General features: G+C 42.5%; 1 protein-coding gene across 3 annotated transcripts in view; it reads left to right on the top strand.

Annotated features, from left to right (window-relative positions):
• Nucleotides 1–27,748, top strand: part of esyt2b (extended synaptotagmin-like protein 2b) — a 228,597-nt gene that overhangs the window by 163,145 nt on the left and 37,704 nt on the right. For all 3 annotated transcript variants that reach the window (XM_072576195.1, XM_072576196.1, XM_072576197.1), the window contains exons 8-10: nt 13,644–13,764; nt 18,594–18,770; nt 22,848–22,930. In XM_072576195.1, coding sequence (XP_072432296.1) covers nt 13,644–13,764; nt 18,594–18,770; nt 22,848–22,930 — 381 coding nt within the window. The remainder of the gene's footprint in view (nt 1–13,643; nt 13,765–18,593; nt 18,771–22,847; nt 22,931–27,748) is intronic.

Consider the following 27,748-nt stretch of genomic DNA (forward strand, 5'->3'; position numbering starts at 1 on the left):
TTCAAAAACATGCTTCACCACTGTCTGATAGCTATGAGTCTGGCACTTAATTATTCAATGCCTACATCCGAAGAATTTAAAAATAAGTACAAAAAGTAATCCAACAGAGCTAATGGATTATTTACTTTTATCTCTAGGAGAATGAGCCCTCGTCAGACGCCATCTGAAGTACTGTGTTCAATTTCAAGCTCTCAACGTCAGGAAACGTGCATAAAACTTGAAAGGATCATAATGAAAATTCACCAGAATAATACATAGAAAATAGGAACAAGTGTAGGCCTTTTGGCCCTCCGAGCATGCTCTCATTCAGTATAATCATAATTGATCGTCGGACTCTGCATTTAGTTCCCCAGCTTTCTTCACATACCCTTTGATCCCTTGTGGAAAACATTGTGTTTTCAAGTCAATCACTTTCTCGGGCAGAGAATTCCACAGGCTCACCTCTGTCTGGGTGAAGAGATTTTTCCCCATACCAAAGCAAGCAATTATATTTTGGGGATATGTTCCATTAACATTTTGCTAGAGCATCAGCGACTGGGGGCGACCTGATAGAAGTATAAAAAAATTGAGACATGGATAGGATGCATAGTCGGACTCTCTCTTTTTTTTTTCCTCAGAGTTGAATTATCAAATACTCGGGGGCATAGGTTTAAGGTGACAGGTGGCAAGTTTAAAGGAGGTTTGTGAGACATGGTTTTTTTTATACAGTGGGCTGCATGCCTGGAATGTGCTGCCAGGGGAGATGGTAAAAAACAAACACAATAGCAGCTTTTAAGAGACATTAAGATTCCTGAACAGGGAGGGAATTGGAAGAATGTGAACCATGTGCAGGCAGATTGGATTAGGTCAGAATAGCAACATGGTTGGCACCGGCATCATCATACAGCAGAGAAACCGACCCTTTGGCCCAACCCGTCTATGTCAACCAGGTTTCCTAATCTAAACGAGTCCCATTTGGTCCATGTCCTCTAAACCTTGCCTATCCACGTACCTCTCCAAATGTCTTTTAAGTGTTACAACTGTACTCGCCTCTGACACTTCCTGTGGAAGCTCATTCCATATACAGAGGAACCTTGATTATCCAGCATCTGATTAATCGAATTTCAGATTATCCAAACAAGATTGCAAGATCCCAATGCTTGGCTAACTATGTTATCCAGCATTTAATTGACCAGTTTTGATCAACTGAGTGAAATATTCCTCACGTGTACTTTGGATAATCGAGGTTCCTCTGCAAATACCACCCTCTGTATGAAAAATTTGCTCCTCAGGTCCCTTTTAAATCTTTTCTCTCTCACCTTAAATCAATGCCTCTAGTTTTAGACTCCCTTACCCTGGGGAAAAGACATTGGCCATTCACATTATTTTTGCCCCTTATGATTTTATAAACCTTTTATAATGCCCTCTCTTAGCATCCTACACTCTGGCGGGGGGGAGAAAGAAAGAAAAGTCCCAGCCTCTCCTTCTAACTTAACCCTCCAGTCTTGGTAACATCCTTGTAAATCTCTTCTGCAGTCTGTCCAGTTTACTAAGAACCTTCCAGTCGTAGGGTGACCAGAATTGTACTCTGTGCTCCAAATGTAGCCTCACCAATGTGTCGTACAGCCGCAACATGATATCCCAGCTCCTGTACTCGATGCTCTGATCAATGTCATATACCACCTTCACCATTCTGTCTACCTGTGACACTATGTCAAGGAACAATGTACACCCAGGTATCTCTGTTCACCAACATTCCCAGGGCCCTAACACTTTAACTGTATTAAAGTCCTGTCCCGATTTGTATTGCCAAAACATCTCGCACATGAATTAAACGCCATCTGCCATTCCTCAGCTCACTGGCCCAGTTAATCAAGATCTCATTGTCCTCTAAGATAACATTCTTCACTGTCTGCTATACCACCATTTTTAGTGTCATCCACAAACTTAGTAACCATGTCTCCTATATTCTCATCCAAATCCTTTATATAAATAGAGTCATAGAGATGTACATTACAGAAACAGATCCTTCAGTCCAACTCGTCAATGCTGACCAGTTATCCAAAACCAATCTAGTCCCATTTACCAGTGCTTGGCCCATGTCCTTCTAAACACTTCATATTCGTATACCCATCCAGATGCTTTTTAAATGTTGTAATTGTCCCAACCTCCACCATTTCCTCTGGCAGCTCATTCCATATAAGCACCACTCTCTTTGTGGAAAAGTTGTCCCTTTGGCCCCTTGTAAATCTTTCCCCTCTCACCATAAACCTATGCCCTTTAATTCTGAACTCCCCCACCCTAGACAAAAGACCTTGTCTATTTACCCTATTCATGCCCCTCATGATTTTATAAAACTGTATAAAGTCACCCCTCAGCCTCCGACGCTCCAGGGAAAACAGCCCCAGCCAGTTCAGCCCCTCCCTATAGCTTAAGACCATCAATCCTGACAACATCCTTGTAAATCTTTTCTGAACCCTTTCAAGTCTCTCAACATCCTTCTGATGTGAGGGAGACCAGAATTGCACACAGTATTCCAAAAATGGCCTAACCAATGTCTTGTACAGCCACAACATGAGCTCCTAACTTCCTATACTCAATGCTTTGACCAATAAAGGAAAACATACCAAACGCTGCCTTCATTATCCTATCTACCTGTGATTCTACATTCAAGGAACTATGAACCTGCACTCCAAGGTCTTTGTTCAGCAACACTACCCAGGACCTTGCCATTAAGTGTATAAGTCCTGCTCTGATCTGCTTTTCCAAAATTCACCACCTCACATTTATCTAAATTAAATTTCATCTGCCACTCCTCAGCTCATTGGCCGATCTGAACAAGATCCCATTGTACTCTGAGGTAACTTTTGCTGTCTACTACACCTTCAATTTTAGTGTCATCTGCAAACTTACTAACTATAGCTCCTATGTTTACATTTAAATCATTTTCTATAAATTATGAAAAGCACTGGACCCAGCACTGATCCTTTTGGCACGCCACTGGCCACAGGCCTCCAGTCTGAAAGGCAACCCTCCACCACCACCCTCTTTCTTCTACCTTCCAGTCAGTTCTGTATCCAAATGGCTCATTCTCCTGTATTCCATGTGATCTAACCTTGCTAACCAGTTCATCATGAGGATTCTTGATGAATGCCCTATTGAAGTCCATATAGATCACGTGACTGCTCTGTCCTCATCAATCCTCTTTTTTGTTATTTTTTTTTTAAAAACTCAATCAAGTTAGTGAGACATGATTTTTCATGCTCAAAGCCATGCTGCCTATCTCTAATCAGTCCTTGCCTTTCCATATACATGTAAATCCTGTCCCTTGGAGTTCCCTCCAACAACTCCCTCTCAACTGATATCAAGCTCACCAGTGTATAGTTCCCTAGCTTGTCCTTACCACCTCTCTTAAATAGTGGCACCACGTCAGCCACGTCCAATCTTCCGGCACCTCACCTCTGACTTTTGATGATGCAAATATCTCAGCAAAGGGTCCAGCAATCAGTTCCCTGGGTTCCAGGGTACACCTGATCAGGTCCTGGGAATTATTCCACCTTTATGGATGTTCAGACATCCAGCACCACCTCTGTAGCATAGACATTTTTCAAGATGTCACCATCTATTTCCCCACATTCTATATCTTCCATGCCCTTCTCCACGATAAACACTGATGAAAAATACTCGTTTAGTATCTTTCCCCATCTCCTGTGGCTCCACATGTAGGCTTTCTTTCTGATTTTTGAGGGGCTCCATTCTCTCCCTCGTTACCTTTTGTCAGAATGTATTTATGAAATCCCTTTGGATTTGCCTTCACCCAATTATGCCAAAGCTATCTCATGTTCCCCTTTTGCCCTCCTGATTTCCCTCTTAAGTATACTGCTACTGCCTTTGTACTGCTATAAGGATTCACTTAAACTCTGCTGTCTATAATGGCCATATGCTTTCTTCTTCATCTTAACCAAAACCTCCATTTCTCTAGTCATCCAGCATTCCCTGCACCTACCAGCCTGGCCTTGCAACCATACCAAGTCTGGAATCTTGTTATCGCATTTTTGAAGGCTTCCCATTTTCCAGCTGTCCCGTTTACGTGCAAACATCCGTCCCCAATAACTTTTGAAAATTATTGCCTAATACCCTCAAGATTGTCCTCCCTCCAGTTTAATACTTGACCTTTTATGTCCGGTTTATCCTTTTTTATCACTATTTTAAAACTAATAGAATTATGGTTGCTGGCCCCAAAGTGCTGCTGCAATGACACCCCTGTGACTTGCCCTGACTTGTTTCCTAAGAGGAGGTCAAGTTTTGCACCTTCTCTAGTAGGTACATCCACAAACTGGATCAAAAAAACTTTCTTGTACATGCTTAACAAGTTCCTCTCCATCTAAACCCTGAACACTATAGCAGTCCCAGTCTATGTTTGGAAAGTTAAAATCCCCAAACGTAACCATCCTATTGTTCTTACAGATAACAAGATCTCCTTACAAATTTATTTCTCAATTTCTATTTGACTAACAACAGTGAAACCAGCACCAATCCTGAGGCATACCATTGGTCACAGGCCTCTTGTCTGAACAACAACCCTGTACTGCCACCCTCTGTCTCCTGTTCGAAGGAAACTAGGATTCTTAAGATTAAAGTGTTATCCTAGAAGAAAAGATTAGGCTATCTCCATTATTGAAATATACAGGATGCTGAAGGGACTTCACAGGGTGGATACTGAAAGGATGTTTCCTCTTGTGGGTGATACAAGAACTGGGCAATACTGTTTTAAAATAAGGGGTGGGTCTTGTTGAAGGCAGAGATGAGCCAAATGTATGTCAAGATCATGCACCTGCACACACCACCTGCAGAGAGAAGTAGAGGTAGAGTCACAGTATTTTGCAGGCAAAGTGGATAGGTCTTGATGATCAGCGGCGTCCAAGGGTAGGCTGGAAAGTAGAGTTCAGGCCACTATTTGATCAACTCTGATGTTATTGAATAGTGGACCAGGCTCAAGCATCTAAATGGATACCCTCCTAATTCTTTTATTTGTGATAGGTCTTTTGATTTGATTATCCTACAGATAATGGTATTTATAATGTAATTAATATTTCAGATACCCAAGTAGTGTTTATAGTACAACGTATATGATACAGTCAACATGCAGTCATGCATTTAGAGTATTATATAATATGAAGTATTTTGAGATATTCCAGTGTTAACTGATACTCCTGCACTTAAACTAGAGGCTTGGATACTGAGTAAGGAAGGCAAGGAGGGTTCAGGGTAACTTGGACAAATTGATTGTGTTTAAGCACTTGGCAGATGCTGCAGCACGTGGAGATATATACTTTGGTGTGAATAACATCAGGTCAGAGTATTATTTAAATGATGTACATCCATATTTGTTAAAATAACAAAGGAATCTGGCTGTCCTTGTAAACCAGTCAATGAAAGTAAACAAGCAATTTGAACAACCATCATCTCCAAGACAATCTCATCACCTCAGGTGATCTTCCATCCTCAGCCTCCATGGAATCATAGAATCCCCACAGTTTGGGAACAGGCTGTTCGGCCCAGCAAGTCCATAACGACCCTCAGCGTATCCCACCCAGACCCATTCCCCAATAACACTACATTTCCCTTGACTAATGCACCTAACCTAAATACTGTGGGCAATTTCCCATGAGCAATTCACTAACCTGCACATTTTTCAATTGTGGGAGGAAGCCTGCGCAGACATGGGGAGAATGTACAAATTCCACACAGACAAGGCTGGAATTGAACCTGGGTCCCTGGTGCCATGAGGCAGCAATGCTGTAAAAATCCGATCCCTTATTCCTAATTCCTCTGCCTCCACCAAATCTACTTCCAGGATGAGCAATTTCACTCCAGGACTTCCCAAATGTTTTCCTACTTCCAGGATTGCAATCTCCCCTCTCCTATTATCAACAATACCCTAAATCACACATCCTCCATTCCCCCCCCCGAACCCCTCTCCCAAACCACAACAAGGATAGAATGCCCGTGTCGTCACATTCCACTTCACTAATCTCCAACTCCAGTGTATCACCTTTTGCCATTTTCACCACCTACAATTAGACCCCACCTCCAAAAATATATTTTCCTCCCCACCTCTATCTGCATTCCATAAGGACTGCTCCCTATGAGACTCCCTCGTTAGGTCCACACCCCACCAAACCCCCTCTCCACACCTGGTTCCTTCCCCTACCGCCGTAAGAGGTGCAAAACCTCTGCCTACACCTCCCCTCTGACCTCTAATCAAAGCTCCAAAGGATCATTCCAAATATGGCAGAGATTTGCTTGCATCTCCTCAAACCTCATCTACTGCATCCATTGCTCTCTGTGGTCTCCTCTACATTGGGAAGATAGAGTGCAGAACGGTTCAGGGAACAGTTCTTGCCCGTACACACCAACCAACCCCACTTTCCTGCGGCCATCCATTACAACACCCCCTCCCATTCTGTCAATGACATGTCCATTCTGGGCCTCCTCCACTGCCTAAACAACAACAGCCACAAACTGGAGGAGGAAGACCTCATCATCCGCCTCGGGACCCTACAACCACACAGCCCAATTCACCAGTTTCCAGATCTCACCACCCCCCCCCCCCCCCCACCCAATCCCAGATCCAACCTTTCAACTCTGCTCCGCCCTCTTGACCTGACCCATCTGTCATTCTATCTTCCCTCCAATCCTCTCCACACTTCCCACTGACCTATCCCAATTACCTCCTACCTTTGCCCACCCATTGCCATCCCATCTACCTTTCCCCTAGCCCCACTCCAGCCATCCTATTTATTTCTCAGCTCCCTTCCCCCTCCCCAGTCCCAGCGAAGGGTTATGCCAGAAATGTCAACTCTGTTGCACCTCAGATGCTGCCTGACCCGTTTGCTTATACCAGTGCCAAACTTTATCGACTCTGACTTTTCCAGCATCTGCAGTCCTCACTATCCAACAAGCAGTTAAAAAGGCAAATGGTATGTCGGCCTTAACTGCAAGGAGATTTGAGTTCATAGTAGGGATGTCTTAGTGCAGTTATGCAGAGCCTTAATGAGACCGCACCTGGAGTATTGTGTGCAATTTTAGCTTCCCCACCGAAGAAAGGATATACTTGCTGTAGAGAGGATGAAGCAAAGATACACTTGTCTAATACTGGGGAAGGCAGGGCTGTCCTATGAGGACAGATTAGTTCGACTGATCCTGTATTTATTAACAAAAATGTTGTTAACAAAAGAGTTTAAAAGAATGAGAGGGAATCTGACTAAAACTTATAAAATTCTAACATTGCTAGGCAGATTAGATGAAGGGAGGAGATTTCCCTGCTTGGGGAGTTCTAGAGCCAAGGTCACAGTCTCAGAATATGGAATAGGCCATTTAGGACTGAAACCAGAAAACATTTCTTTACTCAGTGACCAGAATGTGGAATTTGCCACCATAGAAGACTGTGGAGGCAAGGTCACTGATTATATTCAAGAAAGAGATTGGAATGTTTTTCATATTAAAGGCATCAAGGAGTATGTAGAGGAAGTGGAAATATGGCATTCAGGTAGAGGATCAGCCATGATCATATCGAACAGTGGAACAAATTCAAGGGGCCACAGTGACTAGTCCTTCTCCGAAGTTCTATGTTTCCTAGATTCACTTAAATATAAGGCTGACAAAGCACATGCTTATGTCTGTTTCCATAGTTAGTTTTCTGGAACTGTTCACCAGACTGTTATCGGATGATATACCCACATTAAGCTTGTCTGACCAGGAGAGACTCCTGTTCTTACTGCCTGCAATAGATTTAGTGCCAGGATTTACAGATTGGGAGGGAACTTGTTTGGCCATGTAATAAATGAGCTAGGACAAAAGGAAGAGAAAAAGTAAATACAGTAACCATTATTAGAGAAAAATTGTTTGGAAAACTAATGGAGCTAAAGACTGATAAGTCCTCTGAACTTGATGAGATCCATATTAGGATATTAAAGTAAGTATGTGCAGAGATAGTGGATGCACACATAATCATCTTCTCAGAATCAGTTGATTCTGAAAAAGTCTCAAACAATTGGAAATCTTCCAATGTAACACTGTTGTTTTAGAAAGGGAAGGGGACAGAAAAAATAGGTATCGTATAGGCCAGTTAGCTTAACACCTGTTTTTGGGAGTATGTTAGAGTCTATTATATGATAAGGTGTAGCAGCAGAGCATTTTGAAATACAAAGAATGATCAAGCTGAATCATCGTGGCATCATGAAGAGAAAATTGAATCTGACAAGTGCAGTAGAATATTTTGAGTTACAAGCTGGACACATAAAGGAAAGCAGTACATATAATATATTTGGGTTTTCAGAAGGTGTTTGATAAGTTAGAACATAGTCATAGAGAAGTACAGCATGGAAACAGACCCTTCGGTCCAATTCATCCATGTCAATCAGATATCCTAACCTAATCTAGTCCCATTTGCCAGCACTTGGCCCATATCCCTCCAAACCTGTCCTATTCATATACCCATCTAGATGTCTTTTAAATGCTGTAATTGTATCAGCCTCCACCACTTCCTCTGGCTGCTCATTCCATATACGCACTACCCTCTGCGTGAAAAAGTTGCCCTCTGGTCACTTTTATATCTTACCCCATCACCCTAAACCGATGCCCTCTAGTTCTGGACTCCCACACCCTAGGTGGGGTAGTAGCAGGCTGAGATAATGGGTCGGCCGGGGTAGTCAGACTTGTGGAACTTGGGTGGGTCCAACAAGGACAGGACCCCACCTAGTCGTCACCTTCCACCCTACCAACCTCCAGATGCATTGCATCATCTGCTGACATTTCTGCCACTGACAAACTGACCCCACCACCAGAGAGATATTTCCCTCCCCACCCCTATTCGCTTCCCATAAAGACCATTCCCTCCATGAATACCTGATCAGGTCCACACCCCTAACAGTCCACCCTCCCCTCCTGGCACCTTCCCCTGCCACGGCAGGAATTGTAAAACCTATGCCCACACCTCCACCCCACCCACCTCTGTCTAAGGCCCCAAAGGAGCCTTCCACATCCATCAAAGCTTCACCTCAACTTTCACACATCATTTACTGTATCGGTTGCTCCTGATGCGGTCTCCTGTACATTGGGGAGACTGGCCACCTACTCGCAGAGCGCTTCAGATAACATGTCTGGGACACCCACACCAATCAACCCCACCATCCCGTGGCCGAATGTTTCAACTCCCCCCTCCCACACTGCCAAGGACATGGAGATGCAGGACTTGCTCCATCGCTACTCCCTAACCACCCGACGCTTGGCGGAAGAACGCCTCCTCTTCTCCCTCAGAACCCTTCAACCAATGGCATCAATGTAGACTTCACCAACTTCCTCATTTTCCCTCGCCCCGCCTTACCCCAGTTTCAATTTCCAGCTCAGCACTGTCCTCGTGACCTGTCCCAACCGTCTATCTTCCTTCCCACCTATCCACTCCACCCTCCTCTCTGACCTATTACCTCATCCCCACCTCCATCCATCTCGGGCACCTTCTCCTTCCACCACCTCACCCCCCCCCGCGCCATCCCCAGCCCTCCCCTTCCCATTTATCTCTCTATCCCCGAGGCTCTCTGCCTCATTCCTGATGAAGCGCTTTTGCCCAAAATGTCGATTTCCCTGCTCCTCGGATGCTGCCTGATGTGCTGTGCTTTTCCAGCATCACTCCAATCTTGACTCATATACTCCATACTCTGACCAATAAAGGCAAGTATACCAAACATTTTCTTCACTATCCTACCTATCTGCCACTCCACTTTGAAGGAACTATGATCCTGCACTCCAAGGTCTCTTTGTTGAGCAGTGCTCCCTAGGACTTTACATTAAGTGGATAAATCCTGCTCTGATTTGCTTTTCGACTGTTCAGCACCTTGCATTTATGTAAATTAAACTCCATATGCCACTCCTAAGCCCATTGGCCTATCTGATCAACATCCCATTGTACTCTGAAGTAACCTCTTTTGCTGTCCACTATACCTCCGATTTACTAACTATACCTCCTGTGTTCATATCCAAATCATTTATATAAATGACAAAGTAGTGGACCCAGCTCTGATTCTTGTGGCACTCCCCTGATCACAGGCTTCCAGTCTGAAAGGCAACCCTCCACCACCACTCTCTATCTTTACCTTCAAGCCAGTTCTGTATTCCATCAGATCTAACCTTGCTAACCAGTCTGCCATGGGGAACCTTGTTGAACGTCTTACTAGAGTCTATGTAGGTCCCATCTACCGCTCTGCCCTCATCAGTCCTTTTTATTACTACTTCACAAAATTCAATCATGTTTGTGAGACATGACCTCCCGCGCGCAAAGGCACTATCCATAATCAGTCCTTGCGTTTCCAAATACACGTAAATCCTGTCCCTCAGGATTCCCTCCAACAACTTGCCCATCACATACGTCAGGCTCACTGGTCTGTAGTTCCCTGTCTTGTCCTTACCATCTTTCTTAAACAGTGGCACCATGTTAGCCAACCTCCAGTCTCCGGCACCTCACCTATGACAATTGATGATACAAATATCTCAGCAAGAGGCCCAGCAATCAGTTCTCTCGCTTCTCACAGAATTCTAGGGTACACCTGATCAGGTCCTGGGGATTTATCCACCTTTATGCATTTCAGGACATCCAGCACCTCTTCTGTCATTTGGACATTTTTCAAGATGTCACCATATATTTCCCTACGTTTTATATCTTCCATGTCCTTCTCCACAGTACACTCTGATGCAAAATACTCATTTAGTATCTCCGCCATCTCCTGTGGCACCACACATATAGCTGCCCGGTTTTGAAATAAGAAGTGTTGTTTTGTAAATCTTAATTGGGAGTTTTATCGGACTAGTAGTCGAGAAGGGAAGGTAACAGGTTAGAATAAGGAATGGTGAGTAGTGGTTAGTTAATTATTCTCTGTTATACTTTAAGAAATAAAGTTGTTTTTTTTACTTTAAATATTCTTGGCCAGTCGAAGTTTTACAGATTACTGTACAGGAAAAGTCTTTTCTGTGTTGTTTAAATTTAGCAGGAGGGTTTACCCCGTGTCTTAACACTAGTACAGATGTGGCAAAAGTAAGGACGGCAGATGCTGGAAATCAGTCTAGATTAGAGTGGTGCTGGAAAAGCAAAGCAGGTCAGGCAGCATCCGAGGGGCAGGTAAATCGACGTTTCGGGCAAAAGCCCTTCATCAGGAATGAAGGGCTTTTGCCCAAGACATTGATTTTCCTGCTCTTCAGATGCTGACTGACCTGCTGTGCTTTTCCAGCACCACTCTAATCTAGACTAGTACAGATGTGTCTGTGTATATTTCTGTTTAGGGATCAGTTGAAGGTGTTCTAGCTAGCTGGTACATTAGGTTCTTTGTTTCAATGTTAAAATGTTGATCTATTACCAAGTGTGATAGTGAATCTCATAATAGTGAGAAACAAAATATTCAGTCACTGTGCGCTGACTGTGCAAAGTATCACTTCAGAATTTGCGAAATAGATAAATGTAGTATGTCAAGCATTGGTGTGGGTGGGTACGGTGAAGGATCATTCTGAAACCACTTCATCTTTCTCAACTTGTTCACAGTCTTTGACATAGTTGATCATATCATCTTCCTCCTGCACTTATCTAGTGTCATCCAGCTGGGTGGGGACCACTGGTTCCATTCTCAGCTGTCTAATTGTCACCAGACATTCACTTGCAATGGCTTCTGTTCTTGCTCCTACACTACTATCTCCAATGTTCCCCCAAGGATCCATTCTTAACCCTTTAAATTCTATCCAGATACTTCCCATGAGCAACATCCATTTGAAGGTGCCTCATTATTTTTTACCTGTGCTTGATGGCACCCAGTACTGATTTTATGTGCTCAAGCCCTGGAGTGGATCTTGGGCTTACAATTCTCAAACTTTGAGGCACAAATGTCACTGACTTAAGTCTCAAGCTGACATTCTCTGTTGTTCAGCACTGGATGAGCAAGAATTCCCAACCAGCAAAATGACTGAAGCCATCTTTTTCAAACTCCTTTCCAATTACTAGCCTCTCACTAAATACTTCATCTGACAACAATGACAACAATCCGAAATTAAGCCAATATATGTTAGAATGTTCTCAGCCTTTGTGCCATATTTGATCCTGAGATGCACTTCTTGTCTTGTATTTATAGTCACAAGACCATGTATTTTCATCTCCATATCATCACTCAACTTGTCTCATCTACTATAATAGACGCTTATTACTTCAAGCCTTGATAGTTCAGTGTATTCCTGATTTGCTATGTTCGGCAAACTTGACATCATCCAAATGTGTTTATGTCTTAATTTGTACCAACTTCTATTCCCACCCTTGTGCTTGTGGACCTACCATTGGCCTCCAGTCCGACCCCCCCCCCCTTTTTTTTATTCTCCTCCATTAAAAGTAACTTATGTATTTTTGGACCTGCAACTTGAATTAGGAAAGAAATCTGCTTTGAGCCTGTTTATTTTTAATCAACTTGTTTGGATATATTCTGACATGTCTGTGACAAGTGGGACTTAAAACCAGACCTTTAAGAGCACACGTTCCACTTGTCATGTTATCAGAGGTTTAGGCCATCTTGAGTTTAATTGCTGTTTGGTCACAGGAACTTAAAGTAAACAAACCAGTTAAATTTGGAGTGTAAAAAAGCAAACTTTCAGCAAGCTTAATAGGGGGTTGCTGGAAAGCTAAAAGAAATCATAGAGTTGTTGTGGGGCAGATGGAAGTTGTTTGGCCCATTTATGTCTTCACTAACTCTGAGCATTTTGTCTTGGTGCCACTCTCCTGCCTTTACCCCATAATCTGCACATTTTTTTCATTTTAAATAATTTACTAATGTCCCTAAGAAAATTGAGCCTGCCTCCAACACACTTCCAGGCAGTGCATTCCAGATCCTAACTATCCATCATGTGAAAAGGATTTTTCTTTACCTCACATTTGCTTTTTTCTTAAAATTCTTCAAGACTGTCTTCTGGTTCTCCATTCTCTCATGACAGGGAATAGTTGCTTTCCACCTATTCTGAACAATCACTCATGATTTTGAAAACTTGTATCTTCTCTTATCCTTTTCCTGCCTAAGGACGGATGAGTATAGTGTGGTCATAAAGAAAACTTAGCTTCTCATTGCCCAGTTGTCCGTAGTTGCACAATCTGGCTTCTGTTGGCTTGTCCTGCTTGTACTGTCTGCTGGTCTCTGATTTGGTGGCAGTTTCAAACAAAAGAAAAGTTCACTGTCTAGGCATCTGAAAGGTCTAGAAGTATGCAAGTTCTAGATAGAGCACAGAATCAGGCATCATTCTTGAATATGGGGCTGGTGAAATTCATCGATGTTAAAGGTGCCTGTTGTGTATTTAGTGCATGAAGTATTAAAATTCTGGCCAGTTTTCCAGATTGATTGATTTTATTGTTGTCCCATGTACCGAGATACGGTGAAAAGTGTTGTTTTGCTTGCTATACAGGCAGCTCTTAACATAGAAACTGTATTCAGGTAGCAGAAGAGAGTGCAGAATACAGATGACTTTTCATTGTTTTGAATTTGTAATTTCTTGTGGTAATATCATTATGAATTTCAAGTGTGTTCTGAATGGAATAATGCATGTATTTTGTATTGTGTTGGAAGTTTAACATTTCCGTTTTTCCTCAGTGGCATGTCAGATACGATCATCCTTGACATTATTTCCAACTATCTGGTTTTGCCCAATCGGATCACAGTACCACTGGTTGATGAGGTGCATCTGGCTGAACTGCGTTTTCCTGTACCAAAAGTAAGTATCTGTGTGTTGACTGGTTAGGACAATTGTTCTAGCAGAGTTAGGATAGGCATGATGAGCCAAAAGGCCTTCTATACAGTTAACAATGAGGAAAACTTATGAATATTAATTGCTTGGGCTAAAGTGTGGTGGTGCAGAGCTTTGGAAGTGTAGCAGAATGTGAAAATATCATTTGATTTCATGAATGGAGTTAAGAGTGGTTTGCCTAAACTTTTGTGTATTACATCTCATGTGGAAGGCATTGCAGTCTGTCAGGGTTTACTCTTGGGTGTGAACATTTGCTTCCTCCAGGAGCCCTTTGGAAAATTTCAAAACAAATTGTGGGTTTCTTTTGGTAATTTATATCTTTTTATTGGACAAACCAGAATATTTAGTTTGAGACATTTACATTAAAAAGTGGATGATATAAAACTCATTGAGATGGTTGAAGAAGTTGAAATGGATCACAGACTTGACTATCACTAATTTTTTCAGGCCTTTGAAAGCTTAAAATTACACACTTGGAACTTTTTATCAAAATAGAAAGATTTGCATTTTGCCTTTCACGATCACAGGATTTTCCAAAGTTTTTTTACAGCTAATGAAACACTTTTGAAGTGTCGGCACCATGGTAATGTAGGAAGCACAGAAGGCAGTTTGCCTTCAACAATGGATAATGACCAAATAATCTGATTTTGTAAGGTTGATTGAGGGGTATTGAATGGATTAACTCTCCTATTTTTCATTGAAACATTGTCATGGGATCTATTAGTCAGAATGTGAGGGCAAACAAAACTTTAGTTTTAAAGCATGACAGTGTTTCAAAAGTGTAGTGTTCATTCAGTATTGTGCTAGAGTTTCAGCCTTAATTTGTGTTCAGAGGTCCTAGGAGTTGCAACCATAGCACTTGCTGTCTTCACATAGATTGAAATGGTCAAATTGGCAAAGATAGTCATGAGGGTGAATTCATAGTGTGAATTTGTGACACTTTCCTAGAACAATGTATTGTGAGTCCAGCTAGGGATCAGGCTGTTTTGAATCAGATGATCTGTAATGAGGTAGATATAATAAATTATGTCAGAGTAAAAGATCCCCTAGGAAATAGTGACCATTATACAGTAGAACTTAGCATTTACTTTGTGATGGAGGAATTTGGATTGGAACAAATGAGCTAACTTTAAACAAAAGTAATTACAAACGAAATGACTGTACTGCTCTATAGAGTCCACTAGGAAAGGAATTTGGGAGCAAGTGCAGTTGAAGAAAAATGACAGACAGTAAGAAAATGGCTCACATCAAAGATATATCCAATGAAAAAGAAGGGTTCTAGGAAGGGGATAAACCAACCATGGTTACCCAGGGAAGGTAAGGATAACATTAGATTGAAAGGAAAAAACATAGTGTGGTAAATATTGGGAACATTTTGAAAACCGTTGTCAATTGTTGGGAAGACTGTTCTAATTCACTAATATTCACTAATAAACAGCCATCCACAGCAATCTGATTGACTCGAAACTGTCCTCTGCCTTGCTAGACTATTTCATTCAGTTTGTACCATCTACTAAGGAAAATAGTAGTGTAAACGGATGGATCATCTTGCATCAACTAAGGTATCCTTAACAGCAATAGTCCTGTCAACCCTGCAAACTCCTCCTTACTAACATGTGGGGCTAGTGCCAGAATTGGGAGAGCTGGCTCATAGATTAGACAAAAAAAAGCTTGATGTAGTCATACTCTCCTTACACAAAATATCTGGGACACGACAATCACCATCCCTGGGTGTGCCCCGTCCCACTGGCAGGACAGACCCAGAAAGGTGAAGGGACAGTAGTATACTGTTGGAAGGGAGCTGTGCTCAGAGTCTTTACTCTGGATCTGATGAAGTCTCATGGTGTCAGGTTATGGATGGATTTGTGTTTTTCCATGTTGAACAGCACTTGATAACGGGACAGAATATATTCTGTGTAAGCGAACATAGAACAATACAGCTTGCTGAGCTGGAAGGTTCACTTTCAGACGTTTCATCACCGTACTAGGTAACCTCTTCAGTGAGCCTCCGGACAAAGCACTCCTGATGCTTCCTGATTTCTGTTTGTGTTTTTGGGTTTCTTTGGGTTGATGCCATTTCCTGTGGTGATGTCATTTTCTGTTCTTTTTCTCAGGGGTGATAAATGGTGACCAAGTCAATGTGTTTGTTGATAGAGTTCTGTTTGGAATGCCATGCTTCAAGGAATTCTTGTGTATGTCTCTGTTTGGCTTGTCCTAGGATGAATGTGTTGTCTCAGTCGAAGTGGTGTTCTTCCTTATTTGTATATAAGGATAAGCAAACCTAACGTCATTTACAAAATACCGTGCAAGAACTGTAACAAACACTACATTGGCCAAACTGGCAGAAAACTAGCTACAAAACGACATAACCTCTCTCACTAGTATCTCTACATTCAGGTAAGGGAGGACACCTCTTTGACTGGGACAACACATCCATTCTAGGACAAGCCAAACAGACACGCACGAGAATTCCTTGAAGCATGGCATTCCAACTGGAACTCTATCAACAAACACATTGACTTGGACCCCATTAACCACCCCCTGAGAAAAAGAACAGGAAATGACATCACCAACCCAAAGAAACCCAAACACATAAATAGAAAGCGGGCTACACACCCAGTGCTTCATTCGGAGGCTCACTGAAGATGTTACCTAGTATGGTGATGAAACATCTGAAAATAAACCTTCCAGCTCAGCGAGCAAACCTACATCCAGAACCTCAACCTCATACACAAATCTTCTCAAAACTCGCTAACAATACAGTGCAGAATAGGCCCTATGGCACTCGATATTGCGCCGACCTGAGAAACTATTCTAAGCCCATCCCCCGACACTACCCCATCATCATCCATGCGCTTATCCAAGGATTGACAATTGCACTATGGTACAAGAAGACAATCAAGTGGCAAGTTTGATATCCATCACCAAGACTGTCTTGACAGCACTACCACTGACTGAGTCCTAAAGGATGGAGCTACTAGACGGGTCTGCAGCAGGTGATGCTGGAACCAAAAAGAGGGAGGAACATATTTGACTTTATCCTCACCAATCTGCCTCATGGACTGATTGCATCTGTTTAGATCAGAGTGGTGCTGGAAAAACACAGCAGGTCAGGCAGCATCCGAGGAGCAGGAAAATCGACATTTCAGGCAAAAGCCCTTCATCAGGAATAGACTGATTGCATCTGTCCATTACCAATATTGGTAAGATCACTGCACAGTCTTTGAGGAGATGAAGTCCCATCTTTAAGTTGAAAATAAGCTGTGGACCATCATCAGTTGATTTGTATTCCAACGCAACTTCCAACCTCATATCCTGGCAAATCCCACATTTTACTATTACCATTAAGCCAGGCGATCGGCCCCACTTCAATAAGGAGTGTAGGAGGGCATGCCAAGAGCAACACCAGGCATACCTAAAAATGAGGTATCAACCTGGTAAAGTGACAAAACCAGGCTAGCATGCCAAACAGTATCAGCAGCAAGTGATAGAGTTAAGTGATTTCACAACCAAAGGATCAAGTCGAAGCTTGGCAGTCTTGCCACAATTAGTCATGAAGGGTGGTGGACAACTAATGGATACATGGATGTTTTTGGGAAGGCAATTAGTGGAGTGCCATGGGGATCAGTGCTAAGTCCACTTTAATTTTATATATATTCAGGACTTGGTTGAGGAAAGTGAATGTACTATAGCCAGGTTTGCAATTGACCCAAAAATTGGTGCGATGGAAAGTGGTAAGAATGACGGGATCAGCAGAGGGATTATACAGGTAAATTGCCCTCCTTATCCCAATTCTCTGTATTCTGTAGATTAGCTAGTCCTCTATCCATGCTGCCCGAGATGTCAATTCTCCTGCTTCTCAGATGCTGCCTGACCTGCTATGCTTTTCCAGGACCACACGCTTGACTCTGATCTCCAGCATCTGCAGTCTTCACTTTCTCCTAATATAGTACCTCAAACACTGGGCTCTTACCTTAAGCATCCTAATGTTTGGTACCTTATCAAACGCCTTCTGAAAATCCAAATAAATTATATCCATTGTCTCCCTTTTATCCTGCTTATTACTTCCTCAAAGGATTGTAGTAAATTTTAAACCTGTTGTCAGATAGAATTTGTAGGAGATTCCAAGACCCCCTTCAAAATTCCATTTTATCTTCCATTAAACATTTCCAAAATTATAAACTTTTAACAAACTTGTCTATAATCATAATGATTTGTGTATGGGATTCCATTAGCATGACACTCACTTTTTTGCCTTGCCTAGAGAAATGTGTTTGGCATGAACCATATATGTGATTTTTAGACCTAGGTTTGTGCGGATTTGATCTTAGTCAGGGGCATTTTTATTGTATATTGTGGCGAGAAAGAATGTTCAGCTAAGATTGCCACACTGTTTGTTTCGTGAACTATCGTCAAAGTGAGTGCATGAAGTACAGATTAGGAGAAGATCAAGGTCAATAGCTTACTTTTTAATTTCTGCTGATCACTGTTAAACCGTATGTACTTAATATAATGGCAAGAGGAAAAGGTATGAAAATCATTCTGTGCAAAGCTCTTGATACAAATATTGACATATGTAATCGCTTTCTTTGATCTCTTGCCTCCTTCCTGAGAATCAAAAGTCTACATATTTGTTATGTGATTAAGGATTCATGATAGCTGATATCCTTGGAATTCTTCAATAAAACTTCTTCGTGTAACCTCTCTTTAAAGTACTGTACTCTGTAATTATTCTGCTGGGTTGTGTATGTTACTGAAGTTTTATATTTAACAAATTGTGTTCCGTCTTTTATTAGGGGCTTTTGAGAATACACTTCATTGAAGCTCAGGATCTGCAATGGAAGGACAAGTTCATGAAGGGACTTGTGAAAGGAAAATCTGACCCATATGGCATTCTCTACATTGGTAACCAGATGTTCCAAAGTAAGACTATCAAAGAAAATCTCAATCCAAAATGGAACGAGGTTTATGAGGTAACCATCCTTACAAGAAGCTAAACTAATTCCTTTTTGTACAGGTCTAGATAATATTTCATTATATGACTGCCCACACTCCAGAACCCTTCAAGCACTCTTTCCCGTACCCAACACATGGACAGTTTTAAGAGCAAGATTCTCATGATTAACATCAATTTGAAACCCACTGAAACATGGGGAGCTGGATTTTGCTGGCTTCACATCAAGCTGTATTGGAGGCAAGCTAGTTTTAAAAGAAAATTGCCACGATTATGTAGTCAAAGGCATTTTTGTTTCCGCCCGTCCCACTTTTCTCAAAGGCAAGAGAGCACACAGGCCTTGAGAGTCATCAAAGCCTATTATGAGACCAATTAAGCTCATTGTGGGCTTATTAAAAGTCAATTTCTCTCAATTTTGCAGGATGCAGCTATCAGTGTCAGCTGCGTGGACCGTAGATGGAATTTTACCAGAAATCAGCTAATTGTCAATTTTGCAGGCTTTCATGAAGGGTTCCTCTCCAAAAGCCCAAGCAAAGTTTTGCAGGCTGTCTACCCAAATGTGCCTCATTACCAATGCACCATGCTCTATGGTGCCCCGCTGTTGTATTCTCCCATTTGCCATAGGTGGAAGTACTGGCCACTGCTGGGATCACCTGGGATTTTAGGTGCCAATGCCAACTTTAAAGCCCAGCTATGACCCAACCAACACTGACAGTCCACAGCTGCCCAGCATTGTCCCTGTCAGTTGCCCCAGACACACAGGGCAGAGGAAACTTTGCATGCCATTTTACTGACGGGGACTTGGAGGTCCTGGTACATGCAGTTGCTGGCCGTGGAGCATGTGACTGAGGAAGAGTAAACAATGAGCTGCAGTGTCAGAATACCACTGCTTTTTGAGTTCATCTAGTTTCTAACAAGAAATTTTGACCAAGCCAATGATGCCCATATCCCTTGATGAATTTTGTTTTAATGTACATGGGTGTTAAAGCATTTGACCTATTTATCACCATAAGCTGATTGAGGTGGTACTGAAATGTAACTCCGACAGTAAAGGTGTGAGCTTTATCCAGAGCCTTTATTGGAACCGAATAGCAAATATTGGATCATAAGATAGACAAGCAGCTATGTTTCAGGTGAAGAGCAATGAACCACAAGGTAGTATTCTGTTGCAAGATTATTCAACCTGTACACAGAGCAGATGGAAGGTCAGCTCTACTTCTGGGTCAAAAGTTATGGACAAGGACATTGCAAGCTTGTGATATGCCAATGACACATCAATACTTGCAGAACAGAAGAGACCCAACAAAATACTATAGTTGAAGTGACATCTGCACATTTAGAATATGGATTGAGTATGAAGATCAAAATGACAAAACAGTGGAAATAAGGAACATGTGAAAAGAAATGGAGTGTGATGATAGAAGTGGATAAATCTGTCTGTTTAGGAGAAATGACTTTTAAAAAAGCGGTAGATGTGATGCTGATGTCACAAGAACGGTAGACATCGCCAGAAGCAATCTTGTGAAGATGAAGAGTATGTTAACATCAGGAAATCTCAAGCTTGGGAAAGATGTAAAGATGCTACATTCGGTCCATTTTTGATGTATGCTTCAAAAACCTGTAAATAAATAGAGGTTTTTCAAATTGGATGTAATGACAGATAGTTATAAATACGCATACCACAATACAAATGTACAGGTGCTTGAAATTGTAAAAGAAAGAAGAACTTATCAAGTGACATTTAGGAAAAAAAGTGTTGGTATTTGGCCACTTGATCAGAGCTGAAAAGACACTGGGATATCTCAACAGGACAAAGTTCAGGACAACAGAAAAGAAGGGTTGACTTAAGCATAGCTGGAATATGGACATTAGGGTGATTGCAGGCAGACTGCAGTGCATTTGTGAGAATGATGTAAGTTAGATCAGCATGACAAGAAAATTTCCTGGTAGGAGTAGCAGACTGAGGGTGAGGAGATGAAGAGCAGCAGGTTACACGTGGAAGAGAATGCTGGGCATCAGGAGACCAGAGGCGATGGACATGAGGCACAAATAAAAAGAAGGCACCATTCTGAGCAACAGAAAAATGCAAGCAGAGGCAAAAATACCCGTCGATGACTGAGAATTCTCTTGGAAGATGGTCACAAGGACCTGAGCACCAGTCACTTCTGCAGTATCTCCCAGGCAGCTCCACAGGGTTGCATTACCAATGTGACGGATGTCTCTTTCCTGATGCTGAGAAACACATTAGGTTCACAACTAGGACATTACATTGGAGAGGGCAGTAGGACCCATGCCTTATGGTGGTCTGCTGTATTCTTCATAATATGGTCCCTTTCAAGGGTGTGGACCTTGAGGATGGTCATTTTCTGCACAGTGATAACTCATTGGAGGGAGAGTAGGAGCTGAAGGGGGAGGGAGTTGGAGGCAATGCCAGTGACTGAGAACAGAGATGTCTCTGTTGTGGTGGCATCCTGCAACTTTCTAGGAAGAGGACCTCCCTGCTCCTTCATGGGTGCCAGGCTTCTGCTTTTCTTCTGTGGTCTTAGGTCTTTATAGTGCACTGGCAGGCTTTGGCACAATCTTTCTTCCTTTGCTAGCAGCTTCGTTGGGGGCCTTAAAAATCTTAACAGTTTAAATTCTTGTCCTTACATGCTTGATAGGATCTGAAATTCATGCAGCTATCAATAAAGGGCGAAGCTTTGGAAATATTGGGAGACTTCAGAGTTGGAGTTTAGCTTGGTAGAGACCACAGGCCCCATAATGAGTCAATGGGGAGACTCGCAATCCTGATAGCTGCCACAGACAGCTTAAGGCTATGAACAACATGAATTGCTTTTGTACAGAACAACAGTAGTGCAGGAGTATTGTTACTGGACTCATGATCCAAAAGCCCATGCTAATGCTGCAGGGCCATTTGTTCACATTCACTGTGACTCTGTTTGGAATTTAAATTGGTAATAACTCTGGAATTGAAATATATTATCAGTAATGATGACCATGAAACTAACATCGGTTGACGTAAAAACAAAAACTCCATCTGGTTCACTTTAGGGTAGGAAAACTGCTTTCCTTACTTGATCTGGTTGACGAGTAACTCCAGATTGACTTTCAACTGCCTTCAAATTCTCAAGCAGTTTTTCAGTCCAAGGTTAGTTGGGGATGTGCAATAAAACTTGGTCTTGCTGGCGATACTCACATACCATGGAAAAAATTTCTAAAGTGAAACTCCTGTATCTCTCAGAAGTTCTCAGGAAGATGTCTGGCAGAATTAATTTTATCAGGTTTTGAAGACATCTGGAGAACAAGAACCGAGGTGGTACACTGGCTCAGTGGCTAGCACTGCTGTCTTACAGCGCCAAGGACCTGGGTTTGATTCCACACTCAGGTGACTGAGTGGAGTTTGCACAATCTACCAGTGTGTCTATGGGTTTCCTCTGGGTGCTCTGGTTTCACCTCTGTCCAAGAGGGCACATGTTAGTGGAGTGGCCATGCTAAATTGCCCCTTAGGGCCCAGGGTTGTGCAGGTTAGGTGTGTTAGCCATGGGAAATAGGGGGATGGGTTTGTGTGGGAAGCTGTTCGGAGTATCGATGTGACCCTGTCGGACTGAATGGCCTGTTTCCACAATATAGGGATTCTATTCTATTCTGACAAGAGTATATGCAGTTTTCATTTGAGAATAACATGATCTTTCACAATTTGAATTAAGAGCAAATGTGAGCTGGGCTTAAAGTTCTGGTTTGTTTTTTCTGGGATAGCTGACAACTTGACATTTTGAGCCTTCACTTTAAGGATAATAACCAGGAGCAGAAGTAATCTCAATTACTGCATTTTCTGCAAAACAAAGACACTAAATGATCAAACAAGTGGACAGAAAGTGAGCAATGTGAGAGGCTGCAGTGCTGCTCTGGACTGTTATAAGCTAACACCCGCTTTTATATTAAATTGGTGCAAGAAAATTTGGTCATTTCCAAATAACAGATTGGTATTTGACTTGAGAATTTCCAGACCATAACTAGCTTCAATAACTTGTCTGCAGATTGAATTGATATAATATTGTTAGGTGTATTTCAATATATTTTAAAATTGTAATTATAGGCACTAATTTATGAAAATCCTGGTCAAGAACTTGAGATTGAACTTTTTGACGAAGATCCAGACAAAGATGATTTTCTTGGCAGGTAAAAGAAATTATAATTTTGGTTTTTGAAAAAGAAATGACTCTGCAATACATTCTGATGAATTAATGAAGTTTCTGTGTTGAGCTGCATCTTTAATAGGGAGGGGCAAAGGTGGCTGGTATATCTGGGCAATTTCACAGATCAGTGGAATGAGGTGGCCCACAGTCAAGGCCAGGGCAAAGGTTCTTCATAAGGTGTGGTGAAGGTAATGGAGGCTAACATCTTGGTTGATGGGGAGGGAATTTAACTGCCTTGCACTGCTGCTGCTCAGTGATTTTTGTCGGAGGGCAAGTCATTGAGAAAGATGTGTGGATGTGACTAAAAGGATGTGGTTTTGACGATTAACTGGGGGGGTTGAAGGTGGGACATTCTGTTTCCTTAGAAATGTGGTGAAAAGAAACATAAGAAAAACAGGAAGTGCTGGCACTTTTTGTATTTATCTACTGAAGCAGGTTAAATGATATAATTTTAAAGGGTTTGCAAAACCAGAAAAATATGGGAGACTTGTGCATTCATCATAGGAAGTGAAAAGATTGATTAATAAAGGAATCAACAATGAATGATGGATCTAGGCATAAGTAGAGGCATGTAGTTTAAAAAAAAGTCAGGCAGTGTCACTAGATCTACATAAAACATTTGTTTGAACACAGCTGGAACATCATGTCCAATTTCCCTCCTCCAATCTAGAGATGTACAGTTTTTGTCTGTGTCTCTCGCTCTCGCACTGTCTCGCTTGCTTTCTCGCTCTCGCTCTCTTTCTCTCTCTCTCTCTCTCTTTTTTTCTCTCTCTTTTTCTCTCTCTCTCTCTCTCTCTTTTTCTTTCTCTCTCTCACTCTCATTCGCTCGCTCGCTCGCTCGCTCTCACACTCACACTCGCGCACACACTCGCGCACTCTCGCTCTCGTTCTCTCTCGCGCACACACTTCACACACACACTTCACACACACACTTCACACACACACTTCACACACACACACTTCACACACACACACACTTCACACACACACACACTTCACACACACACACACTTCACACACACACACTTCACACACACACACTTCACACACACACACTTCACACACTCTCTCACTCTCACTCTCACTCTCACTCTCTCTCACACTCTCACTCACACACTCTCACACACTCTCACACACTCTCACTCTCACACTCTCACTCTCACACTCTCACACTCTCTCACTCTCACACTCTCACACTCTCACTCTCACTCTCACTCTCACTCTCACACTCTCACTCTCACACTCTCACTCTCACACTCTCTCACTCTCACACTCTCACACTCTCACTCTCACTCTCACTCTCACACTCTCACTCTCACACTCTCACTCTCACTCTCACACTCTCACACTCTCACACTCTCACACTCTCACACTCTCACTCTCACACTCTCACACTCTCACACTCTCACACTCTCACACTCTCACACTCTCACACTCTCACACTCTCACACTCTCACACTCTCACACTCTCACACTCTCACACTCTCACACTCTCACACTCTCACACTCTCACTCTCTCACTCTCTCACTCTCTCACTCTCTCACTCTCTCACTCTCTCACTCTCTCACTCTCTCACTCTCTCACTCTCACACTCTCACACTCTCACACTCTCACACTCTCACACTCTCACACTCTCACACTCTCACACTCTCACACTCTCACACTCTCACTCTCACACTCTCACACTCTCACACTCTCACACTCTCACACTCTCACACTCTCACACTCTCACACTCTCACACTCTCACACTCTCACTCACACACTCTCACTCGCTATCTCACTCACTCTCACGCTCGCTTGCTCGCATACACACTCACACTCACACTCTCTCACACACACTCATTATGTGAACATTTTGGAGAAGGTACCAAAGAAATTTAGAGGATGGTTCCACTGACTAGGAGTTTACAGTTACGTGGCTAAGTTTGTTTTGCTTTAGGAAAGATTGAGAGAGCGCTTGATGATATAACGAAAGATGAAGGGTTTGTATTCAAGTGACAGTTTTAAGGTGATTGACCATAGATCCAGAGAGAATATGAGGAGAAACTTTTTCGCACAAATAATAGTCTGTATTACTATGCACTTCTTGATCCCTTTTCCATCCTTGTGCATGGTCCTGCAATTCACGCATACATAGTGCCAGATTTATGCACATGCAAGGGATGCCGGCAGTCAGCAGACTTTGTTTGTAAACGGAGACTATGGAAATTAGGCTGCTCAGCAGTGACACTTGGTGGCCAAAACATGCAACATTATGCACAACAATTTTAAAAAATCTTATCTCTCAAAATTGAATGCAAGAGCTGTAGTTTTAGCCGCTCCCTTTACAAAGCTCCCTCTGTTGAAAAGTTATATCGTGGCACTACTGCTGACAGAATAGGTGCTACTGGCGAAAGTCGAGATATTTGGGTTTTCCCATTGATGAAACCTGACAGGATTTTCCAGTGTACAGAGGAAACTCGATTATCCAAATACCAATTATCCGAAGGAGATCACAATGTCCTTATAGAAACATTACATCAAAGATGTGTTTCCAGCAGTGATCACGTCTTCTGTTTCTCTCTCTCTTCCCACACTTTCCCTGGAGTTCTACACGGGTGTACCCTAACCACCTCCAACGCCTGACCCCCCCCCCCCCCACTTCCCTGGAATAATCTCTCCAACATTGTCATATACAGACAAACATGGAACCTGTCAAAAATTTGCAGTAAAAAGTTGTGTGTGTGTCTGTGTGCTACTTGGAGACTTACGCCACAGAGATGGCAGCAGCAGTCTTTGTTAGTGTGCAGTCCAGATGCCCGGGGCGGGGGGGGGTTCGTGTGCTTTATGCTGGGGAAATGTGTTGGACGGAGTTGGGGGCGGGTTGGACTAGGTTGGGGGAGCTGGGGGGGCAGGTTTGGACTGGGTTGGGAGCAGGGTCGGGGTTGGATCAGGTTGGGGGGGATGGGGGTTGGGAGTGGGGGAGTAGGTTTGGATCAGGTTTAGAGTGTGGGCGCAGGTTGGGAGTCGGGGAGCAGGTTTAGAGCGGGGGTACGTGGTTGGACCCCGGGTTGGGAGCGGGGTCTCACGCGCTGCTGCAGTCTCCTGAATAGAGAGCACTTTAAGACTCTGAGCCCCAGAGGAAAATCAATTTTCTGAATAATCGATTATCTGAACAAAATAGTGCCCGCCCATCACATTTGGATAATCGAGTTTCCACTGTATACTGAAATGAAATGTTGTGTACCATTTGTGAATTTTAATGTGTAGCAGATTTGAATCTTAATAATGTGAGCAAGTTACGTATTTTCCGCCAGAGTTGTTGAAGATGGGTCAAATATTTTAAATTGTGCCTTTGCCTTATACCTGATATATATTCCAACCCTTAGTTAATGATTGGAAATGAGAAGAGTTGTTTTTAGATTAGATTTTTGTTAGTATGTAGCTGTAAAATGCAGAGAGTGATAAAGAAATTACATTTATGGACCCTTTGGCAGAAACATTATCTTAGAGATCACAATCAAATTCCACTTATAGACCAATTAGCAATCTTCTCTCTTACACCATATTAATATTGATTTATCTTGTGAATTGTTCTGGTGAGTGCAGGAATGTAAAATTTCAACAAAATGTAGGACCTTCCTTCTCAGAAAATAAATCACATTAAATCACATTATCTCTTGTAAGTTGAAATATTTAAACTTAACTGAAAATATTAAAATAAAAAGTAAAAAGTGGCAATTTTGCACATACCTTTCATTTGGGTGGCACAGTAGCTCAGTGGTAATACTGCTGCCTCATAGCACCAGGGTACCAGCTTCGATTCTATTGTTGGGCAACTGTCTGTGTGGAGTTTGCACATCCTCCCCATGTTTGCATGGGTTTCCTCAGGGTGCTCCAGCTTCCTCCCACAGTTCAAGGTTGTGCAGGTTAGGTGGATTGATCATGCTAAATTGGCCGTAGTGTTCAGGGATGTACAGCCTAAGTGGATTAGTCATGGGAAATGCAAAGTTATGGGAATGGGAGGGGGTTGGGTCTGGTGGGATGCCCTTTGGAGTGTTAGTGTGTACTCAATGGCCAAATGGCCTGCTTTTACACTGGGGAGTTTGTGGTTCTGCTAACACTGACATCTTGATCATTGCAGACTCTTCCTCCTGATGACCTACCTTAAACCCTCTCCTATACCTGACTCACATTTTTAATTCTCCAACTTGTAGCCTCTGATGCTCCCTGATTCACCAGTTCATTGAATCTCCGGCTTATAACTCTGCCCCTGCAGTTTTCCCTCTCCTGAACTTTCGCTGTGAGGGAGTTGTGGTGGCATGAGGACCCTGGGAATGTGACTGCAGAGAAGTCATGGATACAATAGCCAAGAGTCTGGATTAGAGTGGTACTGGAAAAGCACAGCAGGTCAGGCAGCATCCGAGGAGCAGGAAAATTGACGTTTCGGGCAAAAGCCCTTCATCGGGAATGGACTTTTGCCTACTTTGTTGACTAAATTAAGTTGAAATTAAACAAGGTAGAATGGGGTTTATTGTAGGTTTGGGAGTTAAAAACTGTTTAAGAAAGCAAATGCTGCCACTAACTTACCAGAAGATCTTTGTATCTGTATGAATAGACAGACGGGACCCTGGGCAAAGAGGTTTAGGTATGTAAGTAGGAAACGTCAGGCCGAGACATCTGAATGCCAGGTCATTAATGGCAGCAAGGAAGGCACATGGCAAAATGTAAAGGAGCTCGAGAACTTAAAGGGCAGTATCGCTCAAGGTGATTACTGAGAGGGAAATTCAATAATCCTCAAAAATGGAAACATTAATCAT

Source organism: Chiloscyllium punctatum, chromosome 8 (assembly GCF_047496795.1).
Source record: "Chiloscyllium punctatum isolate Juve2018m chromosome 8, sChiPun1.3, whole genome shotgun sequence".
Classification (NCBI taxonomy): Eukaryota; Metazoa; Chordata; class Chondrichthyes; order Orectolobiformes; family Hemiscylliidae; genus Chiloscyllium; species Chiloscyllium punctatum.